We start from the raw sequence: 21083 nt of genomic DNA, 5'->3' as shown, positions 1-21083 counted from the left end.
CAGGTCTTGTTTTTGCTGACTGTATAGAGCTTCTCCATCTTTGGCTGCAGAGAATATAATCAATCTGATTTCGATATTGCCCATCTGGTGATTTCCATGTATAGAGTCGCCTCTTGTGTTGTTGGAAAAGAGTGTTTGTGATGACCAGCTTATTCTCTTGACAAAACTCTATTAGCCTTTGTCCTCCTTCGTTCTGAACTCCAAGGCCAAACTTCCCTGTTGTTCCTTTTATCTCTTGGCTCCCTACTTTAGCATTCCAGTCCGCTAGAATGAGAAGAACATCTTTCTTTGGTGTCAGTTCTAGAAGGTGTTGTAAATCTTCATAGAATTGTTCAATTTCAGTCTCCTCAGCAATGCTGGTTGGTGCATAAACTTGGATTATTGTGATGTTGAATGGTCTGCCTTGGATTCGTATTGACATCATTCTATCATTTTTGAGATTGTATCCCATTACAGCTTTTCCCACTCTTTTGTTGACTATGAGGGCTACTCCATTCCTTCTACGGGATTCTTGCCCACAATGCAAATGCGAGTACTGTAGATAAATAGGTACCACTTCGGTGGGAAGGTCAAATGGCGTTTCCTAGTCACGCTGGCCACGTGACAGTGGAAAACTGTCTTTAGACAAGCACTGGCTCTACAGCTTGAAAACGGGATGAGCACTGCCTCCTAGGGTCGGACATGACTGGACTAAAAATGTCAAGCAGAACCTTTACCTATGCCAGAACAAATAGAATTACGTATTTTGTGCTGGTGAACTGCCAGTAATTAATGTGTTGCTGTTTACATTTCTGGTCACAGGCCCTGTTGTGTGACTTTATACATGAGCAGGGTGTATCAACTTGGTATTTAGTAGCAATTGATTGCCACAGATTAGGCAGTTATGCTTATGTTAGCATAAATCCACAGTAAGGTTGTGGTCTCTTAAGTTGCAAAAACCCGAGATTCAAAAAGGAATTCCAAATGTTTGCTTGTGATACAGTATCCTGTTTCCCTGAAAATAAGCCCTAACCTGAAAATTAAGCCCCCATTGTGTGAAATCCCACCCTTCACCATTGTGCAGCAACCAGAAAATGACATGACTGTAAAATAAAATAAAAAACTTCCCCTGAAAAGAAGCCCTAATGCATTTTTGGAGCAAAAATTAATATAAGACCCTGTCTTGTTTTCGGGGAAACACGGAATGCAGGTTTATTGTACAATAGTTTTAAAATGTCACCAACAGAAATATTTTGAAAGTGCAGTCCTCTTGGATGTTCTCCTTACCATTATACAGTAGTTATTGCTAGTTAGACAGCACATTAATTAGCAAATTACATATCTTGATAAGTCAACATAAAGTTCCTTAGTTTTGTGTAATAATGAAATCCTTTTAGGTATTGGGAATAATTCTGAGATATTTTTGTACTCTATATAGGGCATATTGTATTGTTGTATGCTTTCAAGTCTCACCTCTGACTTATGGCAACTGTATGAATGAGGGGTCTCCAAAATGTCCTGTCCTCAATAGCTCTTGGAAACTTAAGTGTATGGCTTCTTTTAAGGAGTCACTCCATCTCTTATTTGGTCTTCTGTTGCTGCCTTCAACTTTTCCAAGCATAATTGGCTTGAGTTTAAAAGAACTGAGCAGGGCTGTTGAAGACAGAACTTTTTGGAGATCTTTCATTCATAGGGCCACCATATGTTGGAGGCGACTTGACAGCATATAACAGCAATTGTCATATTCAGGCAGTCTTGCTTTCTCATGATGTGCCAAAGTACGACAACCTCAGTTTCATCATTTGTGTCTCTAAAGATAGTTAAGGTTTCATTTGCTGTAGGATCCACTTTCATCTTTCTTGGCAGTCCAGGGCATCCTCACAATTCTTGTCCAGCACTGTATTTCAAACAGATCAAATTTTTCCTGTCAGCTTTCTTACCTGTCTAGATTTCACACCCCATATATTATGGTTGGGAATATAAAAGTGTGGGTGACCTTGGCCTTTGGTTTCCAGTGACAGATCCTAACACTTGATCTTTTCTAATTGTTTTGTTGCTGCCCTTCCTTGTCTTAGTCTTCTTCTGATTTCTTGGCTGCAGTATATATATGGATTGATGATTGAACAGTAAATAATAGCATTTTCTATTTTTAATATTAAAACTGATAATAAGTTGTATGAAATTCATCTCCAGTGACTTACAAGGCAGTAGAATATACAGATTTTATATATGAACTAAGGTTTAGAAACTTGTTTCAATTTAGTTTTGTAGCCTTGTGCATTAATACTTTATTAGTAACCCAATGATTTTTGTATCCTGCCCTCAAATTAGCTTGTCTATACGTTTTGGAGATATAAATGCTGTGGAGGATAAATATGCATTTCCTGCACTGAAGATAATTATCACAATACCATGTTGGCTCCATATCTTAAGCTCTTTTTGGGATATGCTGAATATGTGTTTTTTAAGGTGTTTAATGATGCTAAAACACTTCTCTTAGGCTGAACAAACATTACATAATAGCATTGACCTGTGAAGTAGGGGGAAAAAGCTTATACTGCAGTTTTAACTGATAAGCTTTATCAAAGAATAGTCCATTTAAGGTGTTTTCTGTATGTAAATTGAATGTTGCCATGTTTGCTTTGTCAACTGGTCAGTGTCATGCTCAAATATTGGGTTAGTTTGCTTCATTGGACTGCAAAAGATGTGAATAGTCTATAGATTTACTAAAAAATACCTGTTTCATAAAATTCACCTAAAGATTAACATTTATAACTAGGAGCAATATAGATAATTTTAAAATTATGCCACATGTATATTTTCTGGACTTCCATATGTTCTGTGGAACATAAAGCTTTCAGTAATGCACATTAATATTATACCTTCAGCAATAAAACGCTTTCCCCCTTAAAGTCCAGATTATTATTATTTGCCCTATCTCAGTGATTGAATTTTTTTAAATCAAATTTTTAGGAAGCTTTGCAGAAAAAAGTATAAAAATGGAACTGCCTCTAAATATATGTGATGAATATGTGGGGGAAAAATTAAATTTTAAACTTTTTTTGAAGCTCTTTATAGAATTCAGTATCAGGGTGTTAAAAATAATAACAATTATTTTATTTTCTCAGTTCAGAGTTTCTGCACCTGAGAAATAGTTTTGAAGGCTGAGGACTTTTCACAAACTGAGGACTATTTTATCTAATAAAAACATCTTATTATGAGACTAAAATATGTGTGTGGGAGGTGCCTTATATATAGTGCCTTTTTAAAAAGTAACAATGTATGGTGATACTTCAAAATTACTGGCTGCACTTAATTGAGAATTAAGCTGTAAAATAGAAATGAATTGTTTGGCAGATTTTTCTTTTGATAACTGTAAACTTCTTAAGTCGTACAGTAGTGCCTCGACTTACGCACGTCCCTACTTATGAACATTTTGACTTATGAACACCTCCGGTCGCAACATTTTGCTTTGCCCTGCGAACGGAGCTTCCACTTACAAACAGAAAAAAGGCAGGAGAAAAAGGCAGGCAATGCAGATTTCTAACTGTAGGTGGCGACGAGGCTGCTTTATACTGTAGTTCTTTTACTTTCGGCAGTTAGAGAGTGTGCTTAGGAGAGCCTCCTGCTTTGGGGTGTGTGTGTGTGAGCGCGCGTGTGCGCAGGGAGGTAAGCTGCTGTTTTCTCCTTTTAAAAACTGTTCTGGGTGGGTTTTGGCTGGGGCGGGTATGTGGGTATGTTTCTGTGCTGTGTTGTTGGTGGCTTTAGTGTTTGTTTCTGGAGGTTTTTTTCTTCTTAAACCTCAGCAACAGAGGTGGCTTTAGTGTTTGTTTCTGGAAGTTTTTCTTCTTCTTCTTAAACCTCAGCAATGTAGTGCCTTCCGACCGGGCTTGCTGTGTTCTTTTTATTTTATTTTTTTTGGTGATTTTTTTCTTCAGCTGGAACGGATTAATCAGTTTTCAGTGCATTCCTATGAGAAATGGTGCTTCGACTTACGAACATTTCAACTTACGAACACCATTCCAATATGGATTAAGTTCGTATGTTGAAGCACCACTGTACTTTTAAGAATGTAACTGCAATCAATTTAATGTGTTTAGGAGAACAAATGATGTAAGTGTTACATACAGCACTGATGTTACCTGTCTGTCATGGGTTTGGAGGGAAAGTTCCATCCTATGGGGAGTGGAAGGCGGGACATCAGGAGGAGGGGCTGTACTGTATATATATGTGGAGCGTGTGTGGAGAGAGGAGAAGAAGCAGCAGCTGGGAAGAAGAAGCTGGTGTGGGAGTCTGTGTGTCAGACAGGGTACTACTGTGTGTCAGTCAGTACCAACCTGATAGGTTCAGGTGTCTGTATGGTTAGCCAGAACTGATAGGTTCAGGGTCTGTGCTTCAAGTTAAGTGTTCTGTGTGAACTAAACTGTGTGCATGTATGAATGAGACTAAGCCACGTTACTATATCTTATTCACCTGATCATTTTATTTTGCCTGTGTGTTGTTTTAAATAAACCTTACTCTTTTATTTGTTGAAAATCCATCCCTGGTCTGTGTGACTTCTTATAGGGAATGGTTGGTGGCAGCTTAGTTAACGTGTGGCAGATCCCAGTAGGTCTGGGTTTGTCACATTGATTGGTGTCCAGCGTGTGGGATACGACTGGTCCAGTTGTCCAGCGGTCCAGCAAAGCCTTGGCAAGTGTGCCCAGAGCAAGGGGGGTCTAGTCAGGGACAATCTGAGAGCGCGTAGGTAATCTTCTAGGTGTGCCTCACGGGGAGGTGCACTAGTAGAAGAACGTGTAACCTCAGATTGGGGGCTAGATTAGGGAGCTCTGAGGCAGCCTGTTTTGGCGGGAAAAAGCTGAGGCAAAACTGTAAAGTAGAAGTGATTTATCCTGCCTTCTGCGAGGCCTAGCAGAGGGGGGTAGACTCTAGCTCGCAACTGTTGCAAGTTAGTGCTGAAGGACAGCAGCAATCTATAGAGAAAGCTGGTTCTGAGGCAAAAGAAAAAAAAAGTGGTCGCTTTATTTTGAGGCTTGACTTTTGAAAGCAGCCTGTTCTGGGGGGGGGGATTATGCCCTTGACTCGAAGCCAAATGGCAGAAATGGGTGAAGTGAAAGACCCCCAGGTTGACCAAGGTTCTGAGGATGAATTTGGCTCAGTGCAGGGTGACAGCACAGGAGAGCAGAACCCAGAACTCAGAAAATTGCTCCTAGCCCAACAGCATGAACTGAGGGTGAGGGAAATGGAGGAAAGATTAGAGAGAGAACGAATGGAGGAAAGGGAGAAACAAAGACAATTTGAAATAGAGAAAATGGAAAGAGAAGAAAGAATAGAGAGAGAGAAAATGGAAAGAGAAGAAAGATTGCAGAGAGAGAAAATGGCGTTTGAATTAAGAAAATTGGAACTGATGAATCAGAACAATAATAACAATAGGGATTCTGAGGGAGGCCAATTGTCTAAAGCTGACCTGAAGAAATTCCCTGTGTACCACAAGGGAGATTGTCCTGAGGTGTTCTTTTCCTTAGTGGAAAGAGCGTTTGTGGACTTCTCAGTGAGGGAAACTGAGAAGATGACCATCATGCGATCTTTAATTAGTGGCAGCCTTGCGGAAGTTTATTCAGAGATGCCACAGGAACTGATGAAAGATTTTGCAGAGTTTAAAAAACTGGTGTTTGCAAGACATGGGATAAATGCGGAACAGCTGAGGCAAAGATTCAGGTCAATCACCAAGAAACCAGAGCAGACTTTTACCCAAGTGGGGGCCCAATTGGTGAGGCTGCTAGAGAAATGGCTATCTCAGGAGGGGACAGAGACCTACCAGCAGCTTAAAGACTTGATAGCACTGGAACAGTTCTATTCAGTCCTGCATGGGGAACTGAAATTCCAGGTGAGGGAAAGGAAACCGAAATCTGTGGCAGAAGCAGCCGAGATCGCAGATTTTATTTCCCAAATAAGAAAGCCCTTGGGTGAGGGGAAAGCGATGGGGAAACCTAAAGAAACCTACAGCAAGTACTCTCAGGGACCAGGGAAAAGCCAGCAAGGGGGAGGGGCCCATGGTGAAGGGAAGCCCTCAGACATGAAACCAAGACCTCAGATTTTGGAGGGAAAACCAAAACAAGATGAGAAAGACTCAAAATACACCAGAAAATGTTATTTCTGTCAGGGAAAGGGCCATCTAATCTCAGAGTGTGAGAAATTAAAGCAGCTAAAAGGAATTGTGCCTCAGGATTCGAGTGGAACCAAGCCAAAAGCTGTGTTCTGTGTCCAGAAAGAGCAAGGCTCATTGTCACTGAGGGAGCCTGTTGCCATGGCTACTCAATCTGGAACAGCTACATCTGCTGATCAGGCTGAGGAAAATGGTCCTCTTGTAGAGGTCAGGCGCTGCTTGCTCGTGAGAACAGATTCTCAGTTGTTTGAAACAGCAGGGGTGGACGTAGGAATACTTGACCATCAGTATCGGGGGCTGCGGGACACTTGTTCTCAGGTGACCCTGTGCCATCCAGATATTATTCCTAGGGAGTATATAATCCCAAATGAGAGCATGAAGGTGGCAGGGATTGAGGGGCAGGTGATCTCACTGCCAGTAGCGGAGGTACCTGTGAACTTTCAAGGCTGGAGGGGAGTTTGGCGGCTAGCAATTTCATCGACTCTGCCAGCAGCCGTGCTCGTGGGAAATGACCTGGCTGAACATGTGAAACGGGTGCTAGTGATTACACGTTCACAAGCCACCACGGGGACAGTTCAGGGGGGTGATGATGAGCCAGAGACGGAAGCAGAGGGGAGTTCAGAAGCTGTGGTGGAAACCTTAACCACAGACAGCCGATTTGGCCAGGAGCAAAAGGCAGACGCCACTCTCCAAAAGTGTTTTGAACAGGTGACTGACGCCCAGCTAACACCTGAAACCCCAGTGAGATTTCTAGAGAAAAAGGGGATTTTGTATAGAGAGACCCTGAGGAATATCTCAAAAGGGGGAGATGGGATCCGAAGTCAGCTAGTGGTACCTGAAAAGTATCGCCCCATGATCTTACAAAGGGGGCACTCTGACATGTTTGCTGCGCACTTAGGGGTGAACAAAACACAGCAGAAAATCACACAGAATTTTTACTGGCCTGACATAGGGAAGCAGATCAGGGAGTTCTGTAAACAATGTGATGTGTGTCAAAGGCAGGGGAATAACCGCGACAGGACCAAAGCAAAGTTGTGTCCTTTGCCTGTGATTGACACTCCGTTCAAATGCATAGGGGTGGATATTGTGGGACCTTTGCCCAAGGCCACAAAGAGGGGGAACAGGTTCATTCTCACCATTGTGGACCATGCCACAAGGTACCCTGAAGCCATTCCCTTGACTAACATTGAAACTAACACAGTGGCAGATGCCTTGGTGGGGTATATGTCCAGGATGGGATTTGCCTCAGAAATAATCACAGATTTGGGCGCGTCCTTTACATCGAAGCTCATGAAACGCTTATGGCAAATCTGTGGAATTAAGCACAAGGAAACCACTGCCTATCACCCTGAAAGTAATGGGTTAACTGAGAAGTTCAATGGGACTCTAATGCGCATGATTAGGGCTTACTTGGCAGAGAATCCAAACAATTGGGACCAGAAGCTGCAATCCCTTTTGTTTGCTTATCGATCAGTGCCACAAGCCAGTACCGGGTTCAGTCCGTTTGAACTTTTATTTGGGAGAAGGGTGAAAGGGCCCCTTGATTTGATCAAACAAAATTGGGAGCAGATCACCCAGGATGACCCCCAAGACGTTGTGACATACATAGACACCTTGATGAATGACCTAAAGAGAAACCTAGAACTGGCAGCAGAAAACCTGCAAGCTCAGAAGGTCAGACAGAAAACATGGTATGACCAAAAAGCTAGAGAGAGGCACTTTGACCCAGGGGAGGAAGTGCTTTGGCTTAGGCCCTGCAGAGAGAACAAACTGCAGCTCAAATGGGCAGGACCATATAGGGTCATTTCCAAGATGTCAGACCTGAACTACCTTATAGAGCAGGAGGAGAACCAAGCAAGGAGGGTGGTTCATGTGAATGCCCTAAAACCCTACTACAGAGGGGAACAGAGGGTTTTATTTGCGATAAAAGCAGCTGAGAGTGAGGAAGCTGAATTACCCTTCTGGGAGGGTAGAGGGGAAGTAAAATACAACCCAGAGGAGGTAAAGATCAGTCCTGCACTCACCCAAGACCAGCAGCAAGAACTAAAAATGCTGCTCATTAAATATCAACAGGTGTTTTCCAACAAGCCGGGGATAGTGAAGGGAGTGATGCATCGGATCCACACAGGGGATGCACCCCCGCAGGCAGTATCCCCATACCGAGTAACGGGACCCTATAGGGACAAGGTGCGGAAGGAGCTGGACGAGATGCTTAGGGAGAACATAATCGTCCCCTCTTCTAGTCCTTGGTCCTCTCCGATAGTCCTAGTGGACAAGCCTGATGGGAGCATTAGGTTTTGTGTTGATTACAGGAAATTAAACCGCGTAACCACTCCTGATGCCTACCCAATGCCCAGGCTAGACAACCTGATTGAAACCATAGGGGGTTGTCGGTTCATCTCATCATTGGACCTGGTAAAGGGATATTGGCAATTAAGAATTGATCCCAGGGATCAAGAAAAGACCGCCTTTTGCAGCCCTTTTGGTCTCTATGAGTTTCGAGTCCTGAGCTTTGGTCTCAGAAATGCACCAGCCACATTCCAAAGGCTGATGGACCAGACCTTGGCAGGGCTCAGTGACTTTACAGTGGCCTACATTGACGACATAGGGATCTTCAGTAATACCTGGGAAGATCACCTGAAACACCTGGAGTTAGTGCTGCAGAGGTTAAGTGCAGCAGGGCTAACAGTAAAGGCCAGCAAGTGTCAGCTGGGTAGCCCAGAAATAAAATACTTGGGTCACATGGTAGGGGGAGGAGTGATAAAACCCCTGGAGGCCAAAATAGAAGCTGTTCGTGATTGGCCTAGACCCAACACCAAGAAAAAAGTCAAATCATTTCTTGGGTTGGTGGGCTACTACAGAAAGTTCATCCCGAGGTTTAGCGAGATTGCGGCTCCGCTGACCGATCTGACGAGGAAGAAGACTGATGACCGCATCCCGTGGACCAGCGACTGTGAGGAGGCGTTCCGGAGGTTGAAGGAGGCCCTCATCAACTATCCAGTGCTGCGTGCTCCAGACTTCGACCGGGAGTTCATCATCTACACCGATGCGTCTAACAGCGGGGTAGGAGCAGTTCTTTGCCAGGAGGATGAAAATGGTGACCAGCATCCAGTGTCCTACCTGAGTAGGAAACTCCAGAAAGGTGAGAGACATTTGGCAACCGTGGAGAAGGAGTGTCTGGCCATAGTCTACGCGATCCAGAAGGCCAAGCCTTACATCTGGGGAAGACATTTTGTTCTGTGCACTGACCATTCACCACTGCAATGGTTAAAGACAATGAAATCCCACAATAGTAAACTTATGAGGTGGGCTTTAAATCTGCAGGACTATGACTTTGAAGTGAAGGTGGTCAGAGGGTCAGTGAACTGTGTCGCTGACGCCTTGTCAAGAAGACCTGAAGAATGAAGACGGCGAAAGAAACATGGACTATGTATATATGTTGGTGACCAAAGGTTAAATGTACCTGGTTTTTTTGAATTTGGTTTGTATGAATAAAGGTAACTTGATGTAATGTATATGGTAAATGTTTAAATGCCTAATTGATATGGTTAACTTAGAATGTAAGTATAAGTAAGTATGATATTGTATGTATAACTGTTGTTGTGTGTTTTATCCAGGTTGTTTTTTGGGAAAAAGCACCTTAGCTTTCCCCCTACAAAACAACTTATAAAGAGGGGAGGTGTTACATACAGCACTGATGTTACCTGTCTGTCATGGGTTTGGAGGGAAAGTTCCATCCTATGGGGAGTGGAAGGCGGGACATCAGGAGGAGGGGCTGTACTGTATATATATGTGGAGCGTGTGTGGAGAGAGGAGAAGAAGCAGCAGCTGGGAAGAAGAAGCTGGTGTGGGAGTCTGTGTGTCAGACAGGGTACTACTGTGTGTCAGTCAGTACCAACCTGATAGGTTCAGGTGTCTGTATGGTTAGCCAGAACTGATAGGTTCAGGGTCTGTGCTTCAAGTTAAGTGTTCTGTGTGAACTAAACTGTGTGCATGTATGAATGAGACTAAGCCACGTTACTATATCTTATTCACCTGATCATTTTATTTTGCCTGTGTGTTGTTTTAAATAAACCTTACTCTTTTATTTGTTGAAAATCCATCCCTGGTCTGTGTGACTTCTTATAGGGAATGGTTGGTGGCAGCTTAGTTAACGTGTGGCAGATCCCAGTAGGTCTGGGTTTGTCACAGTAAGTACTGACTAAATGGTTGAATAACCAATATGATATAAATGGGTATGGTGATTGACTAGGAATCAGGAGAGCTGAGTTCCAGTACGAGTCTGCCATGGAAATGTAGTAAGGGTGATAATGGTAAGCAACTCCTTAAACATCTCATATACCTTGAATACCTTCTAGGGTTGGCATAAGTTCGGAGTACCGTATTTGACAACTTTTTGGGCCCGAAAAACATGCCTCCAAGTGGGGGGGGTCGTCTTGTACGCCGGGTGCACTGAATGACACGGGGCTGCCCTGGCCGGGGAGGAAGGCAGGCGGTCTGGATGGAGGGAGGGAGGAACAGCCTGCCATGCCTGAGCGGCCAGAGCCTGTTGCCGGGCTGCCCTCCGCACCGCTGAGCCAGCTGCGCGCTCACTCGCCTGCCACCCGCCTGTTTCCCTCTTCGTCCTCCTCCTGCCACCGCCCGCTCAGCCTCTTCCACTTTTCCTCACCCTCTTGCTGCCGTGCCTGAGCCGTCGCGCTGCCCCCTGCCCCGCGCCGCTGAGCCAGCTGCACGCTTGCCCACCAACCACACGCCCGTTTCTCTTTTCCTCCTCCTCCTCCTCCTGCTGCCGCCATCTCAGCCTCTTCCGCTCTTCCTCCCACTCTCGCTGCCATGCCTGAACCGCTGCTGGGTTGCCCGCTGCCCCGCGCCGCTGAGCCAGTCGCGCGCACGCGCGTCTGCCACCCGCCCGTTACCCCTCTTCCTCCTCCTCCTGTTTGGGGGATCGTCTTATATGGCCGGTCGCCTTGTGCGCGGGCAAATGCAGTAACTTGGTGACATGTAGCAATGTGTGTAGGAGATTGCAATCCTTATGCATAGTTACATTGAAACAAGTCTCATTACACTCTGGGGCTCTAAATTCTGGTTAGACATGGAATAGATCAGGGTTGTGAACCTTTAACACTCCATATATTTTGTAGTACATCACCCATATCTCTTTATCATTGACAATACAAGTTGGGAATTCTGAGTATTGTAGTCCAAAACATCTGGAATGCCAAAGATTCACTAGCCATGGAATACAGTGGGGTCTTGACTTGAGAACTTAATCCGTATTGGAAGGCGGCTCTCAAGTCAAAAAGTTCTCAGGTCAAATCTGCATTTCCCATAGGAATGCATTGAAAACCATTTGATCCGTATCTGCTCTTTTCCGTCCATAGAAACTAATGGGAAGCTGCTATTCCGCCTTCGACCACTAGAGGGGGATATTTTGTTTCTTTTTTTCTTTGGTCAAGAAAGGTTCAGGGAAGGCAGGGAAAATACAGTCAGTCCAGGCAGTCCAGTACCAGGCAGTCCAAAGACTGTCTCCCAATCCACTCTCTAAACGCTGGGAGGAGTGAGGAAGCAGACAGGCACCCTTTTCACTGGCCAACAGTTAACTGAAAGTTCACATTTTGCACTTTCCTTGCCTCCCATGTGGTTTTTTTTCAGTTCTTAACTCAAATCTAAGTATGTAAGTCAAGTCAATATTTTCCTATGAGAGCGGTTCTTAAGTCAAAATGTTCTTAACTCGAGTCGTTCTTAAGTCAAGACCCCACTGTAGGTTGTATACTGTATGGTGAAAACTGTGGATGACCTAGCACTTGACTTTTTCCCATATCTTGTTTTTTCCACAGTAAGACAAAGCAAGGTCTCTTGCCTAGTTTGGAGGATTTGCTGTTTTATACTATTGCAGAAGGACAAGAGAAAATACCAGTTCATAAGTTCATTACAGTAAGTATTTTGTTTTATTTGGAATGAACAGTATCTAAAATAGTTTATCTGTATGATTCTTGACTAAATTTTGAAAGCCACCATATGTGGCATGCCTATTAGTGATGATTTGATGGGAAGGTTATAAAAGTTGAGCATTCCAGTTGATTTAAGCTTGTAAAGATCTCTGTCCTTGATATAATTTTCCCCTCACACATTGAGGGTACATTTCTTTATATCTTATAAATATGGTTATTGCAAGACATTGAGAAACAGAACTGTTCTGGAAATGTATCTGTCAGCTGCCCACTGAAATATAATGGAAAATAAGACCAGATGGTGTGCAGACCTGCAGTTGCATGTTTCCTGAAAGTGTTCAGAACAAAAATATTTGTGATGTGTTTTCCCCCAAAGGCTCTAAAATCTACTGGTTTACGAACATCTGATCCAAGATTGAAGGAATGCATGGATATGCTAAGGCTGACACTTCAGACAACGTCAGATGGTGTTATGCTAGATAAAGATCTGTTTAAAAAGTAAGTATCCCTGTTGAAATGAATTTGTCCTAAAATTTGTCACATTCAGTGTATCTGCTTGGAGTAATAGTGATGTTTGTAGGGATGTGTGAAGCAAGCTAGCAATGCCTCCAGAAAGATTCCTGATTTTTAAAAAAACCTTCCATTTTGCAGATAGCATAGTAAATGATAGGGAGAGGATTTTCAGAATTCTAGGTCTTCCAGTGCCAAAGTTGCATAGAATCCATCAGATAGACTTCTGTGACAGGGAGAGGAGACAGAAGATGGCTAAGGAGATGTCTTTTTACTTCTCTTGCCTGCTTCATTCCACATGCATCCCTCAGTCTCACTGCTTCCCACAAATTATGCTAGTGCACCAATGGGAAGTTAGTTTTGCAACCTCTTAAACTCTATAGGGGGCGCATCTCACTGAACTAACCTTCCTATGGTATATTAGGGCAATTCCTGGCATCATATATTACAACAGTTGCAATATTGGTTGTTTAATGTATTTGAGTTCTTGGAATTTAAATAATAATTACAGAAGTGGGGAACTGACCAGCACTACAGAGAAGTGGTTTAACCTCACCTTTGCATGTATACCACAATCCCTGTGAAAATTATTTCTTTGGAATGTACCTGAGAAAAAAGTTTTCATAATTATAAATTCATAGGAATGCTCTCTTGAACATTTACTTGGCATATAATGAAGAAACATGGTTTTGTCTAGTTTTTAATAACCATTGTTAATAACCATGGTCTGTGTATATATGTATTCAAGTGATATTATTTTGATCCTTATCTGTATGTAGTTAAACATAAATTCTTTGATTACACAATTGCTTTTTTAAACTGATCCAAAAGCCACGTGGGCTACGCGTCCACAGGCTTTGGATTATATGCCTGTAGTATAAAGGGCTCTGCTGAATTATAAACATCACTTGATTGATACGCTGTTTTAGGAAATATACATACTCCCAAACATCTGGAGAGCTAGAAAGTAGATTTGGTCTTTATGATTTAAATCACAAAAAATGTTACGTTGTAAGTTATTTACAGAAGAGAAGCTCTGTGGGGTACAGATCTTGTACTGGATAGCTTCTTTTCAGATTCATGGAACTTCTGAAGGCCCAAAATCTTGTCACAAGCCTAATTCAATGCATGTATAATACAGTGGTGCCTCGCTTAACAAGCGCCCCGTTTAATGACGAAACCACTTGGCGATGAAAATTTTGCGATCAAAAACGTGATCGCATTGCAACGTTTTAAATAGGAAAACATCGCATAGCGATCTTTTTCCTACAGCTGATCGGTGGTTCCAAAATGGCCGCCGGAAAAAAACATGGCCGCCCGCTGTGTTTAGGGACGGATTCCTTGCATACCATGCAGCGAAAATGGCCACTGTATGGAGGATTTTCGCTTAAAGGTAAGTTTTAAGCCCATAGGAACGCATTGAAGGGGTTTCAATGCATTCCTGTGGGCTTTTTAAAATCGCTTAGTGATGTTTTCGGTTAGCAGCGATTTTTGCTGCACTGATTAACATCACTAAGCGAGGCACCACTGTATATCAATTTGCTATTTATTAGTTTATTCTAATGAGATAGTAATTTCTTGATTGCTTACAGTTGGTTGCTCCTTCTTTTTAACTGTCTCTATAATGAACTATTGGAAAACTTACATATTTTGACCTCATTGTAAAGTTGTGACTTCTTCCCCAGAAAGTGAAACATAATTTTGACACTCCTTTTAACATTTTAACTTGGCATTTGGATTTAAAAAAAGGACACAGAATTTAGTGTAATGTATGTAGCTGCACTAAAATCAACATTTAATTGTCTAAAATGATCTAATCAGTGCTTAATATGTTTATTCCAGAATTCTCCTTTTATCTGTCTAGAATGAGTGGCAGTGTATTAAGTGATAGTATGCATATTTAGCATTTTGACATGTCATATTTTTGGATGTTTCACAGATGTGTTCAAAGCAATATCGTCTTACTTACTCAGGCTTTCAGGCGTAAGTTTGTGATTCCAGATTTTATGTCATTTGCCTCTCACATTGATGACCTTTATGAAAGTGCTAAAACTCAATCTGGAGGAAAGGTGAGTGCTCTCATAAAAGCAGTGCCATGTGTATTAATAACAATCATGTGCTATCAAATCTGTTCAGACTTATGACAACCCTTTTAAAGGTTTTTCAGGTAGAGAATACTCAGAAGTGGTTTACCATTCCCTTCTCTCTGGGGCTGTGCAGCTTGCCCAAAGTCAAACAGGTGGCTCTTCTCCCAGGAGGCACAGTAGGAAACTGAACTCCCAACCTCTGCCTAACCCATGGAGCTATCCAGCCAGCAGATTATGTATTGAAATCCTATAAAAAACACATCTTACGAGAGCCAGGTCTTAGTGGAGTTCTTTTTCAGAAAATACTCTTAAGGCTCAGGAATATGTGTATTAGCATCATCACCATCATGTGACTATTAAAATAACCATTAAGTGATTTTTTTTCATTTTCTGGTAAAATACTGGGTTTGGTTTTGTTTTTAAATTTTTAAATTTAATGTTTTTTAATTGATGTCTGTGGCTTCTAATACTGGAGGTAATTCTCATAGGTTAGAGAGAGCCTTCTTTTTGCCACTCCCTTTTGGTGCAAAATACACAGTTGCACACGTCCAGTTGGTTTTTAAGAGGACTATCTACTGTGCTAACCCTATCAGTACATACATTCCCCCCCCCCATGCATAATTTTTACTCTAATGCATAAATAACCTTCACTGGTTGGATGTGGACTATTGAAGAATTGCACAGACCCGCCATTGTCTTAGTAGGCTTCTTGTGCTTGCGTATGTGTGCATGTTTTTATTTTCTTCATTACATTTTTATCCCAGCTATTCTCCAAGGAGGTCATGTGTATTATATTATACAGAAATCTGAAGTCATAATTTTAAAAATAGAAGTTGTAGTGAAATATGTTCAAGTTAAAGCAAAAGATTCAATGGTAGGTATAGCAGAGCAATGTTCATAAAGTAAAGCTCCAAAGGGGGTTTATTCAGCAGATTGTCACTAGGGCAGGGGTCTCTTAAGCTTTTTGCACACTTAATTTTTTTTGATATTTTCGACAGCCGGAGGAATGCACGCACTCCCACCTGCATTCCTGCCTGTCCACATGCACTCCCACCTGCACGCATGTACACCCGCCCGCCTGCACACACTCACACCCACCCGCACGCACGGGCTGGATAAATAGGCCAGGTGGGCCAGATGTGGCATATGGGCCATACTTTGGAGACCTCTGCACTAGGGTAATAATTTATCTTCAAATTAGAGGCAAAAGCCAAAATCCTGCTCAGGGCTTATGCAGGCATAGGGGAAATTGTGCAGCATTTTTTTTTCTCTCCAACATGCTCCATTTTGCATCATGTGATCATGACCTGGGGTTCAATCCCAGGTAGCCAGCTCAAGGTTGACTCAGCTTTCTGTCCTTCCGAGGTCAGTAAAATGAGTGCCCAGCTTGCTGAGGAGGCAATGTGTAGCCTGCATAATTAACTTGTAAACCGCCCAGAGAGTGCTTGAAGCACTATGGGGCGGTATATAAGCAGCACGCTTTTGCTTTTTGTGTGAAGAAGAAGTAAGCTGCCATGCAGTTGTATAAGTATACAACAGCAAAAGTAATTTCTACTTCTAGATCTTTTCCTTTGTTACTTTCAGCAAATATTTTACCTTAGTTGGGTTCCCCCCCAACTTGTATCATGGATGCAATCTTTGTTTCTACAGATTGTCTTTTCAGATTAGACTTTTAAAATTAGAATGCTTAAAATCGGCTAAAACAGTCTTAGTTTTTGTTTGAATCTTTGATATGATTATGCTTCTTTTGAAGATTAGTGCATGATTCAGTTGCATTGTGAGAGATCTCTCATATTATGTCTCCATGTTTAGCTTCCTGAAGATGACTTGAGAAGGTTGATTTTGCCCATGGCTTTGTGAATAGAGATCTTTTAGGACAGCAGTAGCCAGATTGCATCCTGTGGACCACATGCTTCCCCAGAGGGGCAGTGTGCCCCCCCCACTCCGATTTTTGCCCCGAAGTGGAAATCTTACACTTACAATATATCCCGAGACATCTGAGTAATGATCTTCTCAATGCAGTTCTCCACAGGACAGGAAATGACCAGCCAGGAACTTCTCATTTGCAGAAAGGGATTGGGGGGGCGGGCTTTAAGGTCTAAAACAGGCCTTAGAGGGGGGTAAATTGGTTATTTATTTCAAATCATGCTTCTTTGATTACTCTGAAGTATGTGATTTGCATTCCTATCATGTTTGTTTTCATAGATGGGGGTGTTCAGACCCTACTGCTTTTATATTTGTTTTTAGTGGCTATGCTTGTAGACGTTCTTTGTAAATATGCAATATAGTAATTGCTGTTGTTGGTCTTTTTTTTCAATAGGTTGCTGACTATATTCCACAGCTGGCTAAATTCAGTCCAGACTTGTGGGGTGTGTCTGTTTGCACAGTTGATGGACAGAGGTACTGTATAAAATCTTAAATAATTGAAGTGCCAAAGTAATGTCAGTGTTGTGAAAGAAGCAGAAACATAACCCAGCATGCAACCTCCATTCTTTTAAAAATGTATGTGCTTTATGGCACTAGTTGGGAGGCTTAAATTTTTATTGAAGTTCTGTTCATTGTAGCCCTACATTTCTTAGACATCTGAAGTGACATTTCCTTAAAAGAGAAGTTAATAGAGCCAGCTGCTGAAAACATGAAACATGGCAAAATGAAAGTGAAATCAAAAGTACCAGAATCTCATTTCATATCTAATGTAAACAGTGCTTTTATTCTTTCCATATTCCTTGAGGAAGTGGCTGTTACACTTCAAATATACCAAGTCCCTGACATTTTGATAAGTACTTTTATGAACATGCAAACACAATGATAAACCACACACACCTATTTGATTCCTGAAGTAGCCTCCAAGGATGGAGGTTCCTTACATATTGGACCAAAAGCTTGATTGGTTTCCTGTGCATACCCTGGGCCTATGCAGAGGGTAAGCCTAATTATATGTTCCTTAATCTCATGGTTAAACATTTCATCTGAGTATCTAAACCACAATTAAGGATTGGTTGGGGACCAGCATATGAAGATATAAGCTGCCTTGAATGTGACAGTCCATCAGGCTTACGCTCTCTGATTCAAGTTCTCTCGCTGGGCTTTTGTATACCATTTCACTCAAGTTCCTTTCTGACCCCCTTGTTCCAGTTGGCCAAAGATTTGTGGTTACATGTGATCATTCTAACTATGTTTTTCCAAGCCTGAGTGTAAAACAAGGAAGAAATACACAAACTGTGACTTATTTTTTCAAGGTTAGGTAGATAATTAGAAAGTGCAAGGAGAGAAGATAATGAACCTTTGTTTTGTCAAACCGTGTTCTAGTGTCAATGGCTTGCATTATTACAGATGTGCTGAACAGTTCATGGTTAGGATAGTGGTCCTGTATATGAGCCTTGTCAGGTGACAGTTGGGACGGTGTTACAGATTTCTTGGCGGGGGGGCATCTTTCGGAAGGGCCCTCTGTTAGAGCCTAATGGACAGCAAAAGGACCTCTTCTTTGAATCCTTTTGACTCTTCTGAGGCACTGGGGCAGTTTCCCTCTTTTTGAATGATCATGGCAATGGAACCACTGATGGAGGTGAGAAAAACTAGTCTGTGAATTTTTGTTTTTTGGCTATATCTCCCAGAACTGTGCCTGGGGAAATTCTTGATGAATTCTGGGAGTTAGAGTCCCCCCCCAAAAAAAACCCCCAAAAGTCTCTTATCTCCTGGGGATTGCTTTAATGAAATGTTTTATGCACTTTTTCATTATTTTTTATTTTGCCTATCCTAATAATATTGATTTGACCAAACTCTGGGAGGCAGTGGAAGGCAGGAGGGCCTGGTGTGCTCTGGTCCACAGCGTCACGAAGGGTCGGACACGACTTAACGACTAAACAACAACAACAACAACAATATTGCAAATATAGAACTCTTGATAGGTTGTAGGAATTGAATAGCACTAATAGGATCTTCTTTCAAAGTTCCTTCCCCCAAGACATGCTTGCCTAGTTCTCAGAACAAATGTGAGAGTGTGCAATAACTGATTTATTTTTCTCACAGGCATTCTGTTGGAGATACCAAAGTACCATTTTGTCTTCAGTCCTGTGTAAAACCTTTGAAGTATGCTATCGCTGTTAATGATCTTGGCACTGAATATGTACACAGATATGTTGGTAAAGAACCTAGTGGACTAAGATTCAACAAATTGTTCCTCAATGAAGATGGTAAGTTAGCTGCACATGAAATTATCCCTTCCCCATTCTCCAGTGAAACAGAGCAGAGTGAAAGAGGTAAAGGTTTGAAACAGAACACCTGCCACCCAAATGGGAGGCCTCATGAATAAGTATCTTACTTTGATACCACTGTAATTCTGGTACTGTTATTTGTAGTTGTGTGGAATTGCAATGGAGTATTTCAGAGCAATGCAAAGCAAGTGTAAATTCTCATATTTATTTTGATAGTGTGACTGTATCCAAAGGCTGACATGGACATGATATTGGTATGGGTTGTTATGGAATTAGCAAGGAGAGGGTTAACTCATCCCCTGCAGTCTGTGTAGAGAGGTGCTTGGTAACTGAAATTGGCTAGATGGTAGGAAGGAAAGCGCCTCCCAATTAGAGGAGTTGGCTGTAGTTGTGAAAAATCTTATCTATAATCTTGAAGGTGGAAGGAATGTTATGAGAACCATCTGTTCTTGGTGTCTCATGGTACCTAAATTAGTGCACCTGGCCTAACTGATTAGTTACTCTTGTAGAAGTTACCAGTTAGAAGGTTTGGGAAAGAACACACTGATTGGTGCAAAGGGTCGAAACATCCAGAGAAGGGATGATGGGGAAGTAGAAGGGGAAGTAGAAGAATGTTCTGGTCCGTGGGGCCATGAAGAGTCAGACACAACGTAATGACCATGTTTGCTTAGTTATCTCCAACATCATGATCGTTTCTACAGACATTGTGCTGAAGAAAATGGGCAGCATTTTTTTTGTGAAAGGAATCCAGAGTGTCAACAGGTTTTTGAAGAAATGTTGCAATTTAATCCCCTAAAGTTTGGATCGGGCAGAGAGTGAGTGCAGCTCCACTCATGTAAGACTTTTGCTTGGCTCCTTCCCACAGCATTCCCTTTAAAAGGCTGATTTTGAAGAAAAGGCACACTCTAGAATGGATACGACATGGCAAGGGAGAAACTGAGCAGGCATGGCTTACACTACACGAGTTCGTCTTTCACTGCTCTGGATACAAACCAGAATTCCTTAAACATTCTCTTTAACTATGGCTGGGAAACAGCATTACAAAATGAAAGCATGAGAAATATTTCTATAAGGACATTGGAAGCAGTCTCCGCTGTCTCTTGATCATTATTCTGAATAGCTCAGCTTATATTTCAAAATAGTTTGTTCTTTTCTAAGTTAAGTTAAATCTTGTACATTTTTGTCTAGAATTCCTTTGTGTGGCTTGTTTTTGTTGAAGGGAGGAATTATTTTATTTAAGGGGAGAAATGAATTATTCTTGGTGAATCACTTAGCTTTGAATGAAGTGCTGGATTTATTACTGAAAAATATGCACACTCCTCACAGCACTTGCTTGGTAAGAAAACACAGTTCACAGTTGCTATGATACTGAATGAATTTTTAATAGATTGTGAATTAAGAGATGGCATTTGAAGGCTGTGTTATCAATCCACTGAGGCATAGATTTCTTGTGTGCCTGTGTGTGAAGGGAAATGCTGCTGACTTAGAAATACATACATTTTGCATTAAAATTCCAGTTTTAGGAAGCAATTTATTCACATAATAAAATGATTGTAGCTGATACCTTATATTTTGATTGAGCTTTGTTGCCATGGTTGATACGATACTCTGGACGAAGTACTTTCACCTCTCTATATAAAGAGGGGAGTACAGTGGTGCCCCGCATAACGGGTGCCCCATTTAACGATGAATCTGCATAGCGATTAAGTTTTTTCGATCGCAAAAGCAATCGCATTGCGATGTTTTAAATGGTAAAATATCGCTTTGCAATGATTGGTAAGCTGTTTCGCTTACTGATTTTCGCATAGTGATGTTTTTAGAACAGCTGATCGGCGGTTCCGAAATGGCCGCCCAGTAAAAAAATGGCCGCCCGCTGTGTTTTCACGCCCATTCCTCGCTTACCGGGCAGCGGAAATGGCACCCGTATGGAGGATTTTCGCATAACAGTGAGTTTTTAGCCCATAGGAACGCATAAAACGTGTTTTAATGCATTCCTATGGGCTTTTTTGTTCCGTATAGCAACAAATCCACATAGCGACGATTTTTCCGGAACAGATTATCGTCGCTATACAGGGCACCACTGTATATACATACAGTGGTGCCTCGATTTATGAACATACTGACATATGACCATTTCAAGTTGCAACCAGCTCCGGCTGCAAAATTTGTTTTTGTG

The 21083-nt window shown here is 42.0% G+C and overlaps 1 protein-coding gene across 4 annotated transcripts in view; it reads left to right on the top strand.

Moving 5' to 3' along the window:
• Window positions 1–21083, top strand: part of GLS (glutaminase) — a 104158-nt gene that overhangs the window by 10605 nt on the left and 72470 nt on the right. For all 4 annotated transcript variants that reach the window (XM_072979715.2, XM_078393425.1, XM_072979725.2 and 1 more), the window contains exons 2-6: window positions 11983–12079; window positions 12473–12594; window positions 14546–14675; window positions 17014–17093; window positions 18723–18886. In XM_072979715.2, coding sequence (XP_072835816.2) covers window positions 11983–12079; window positions 12473–12594; window positions 14546–14675; window positions 17014–17093; window positions 18723–18886 — 593 coding nt within the window. The remainder of the gene's footprint in view (window positions 1–11982; window positions 12080–12472; window positions 12595–14545; window positions 14676–17013; window positions 17094–18722; window positions 18887–21083) is intronic.

This window comes from Pogona vitticeps, chromosome 1 (genome assembly GCF_051106095.1).
Source record: "Pogona vitticeps strain Pit_001003342236 chromosome 1, PviZW2.1, whole genome shotgun sequence".
NCBI lineage: Eukaryota > Metazoa > Chordata > Lepidosauria > Squamata > Agamidae > Pogona > Pogona vitticeps.
This window is presented reverse-complemented; position numbering and strand designations above follow the sequence as displayed.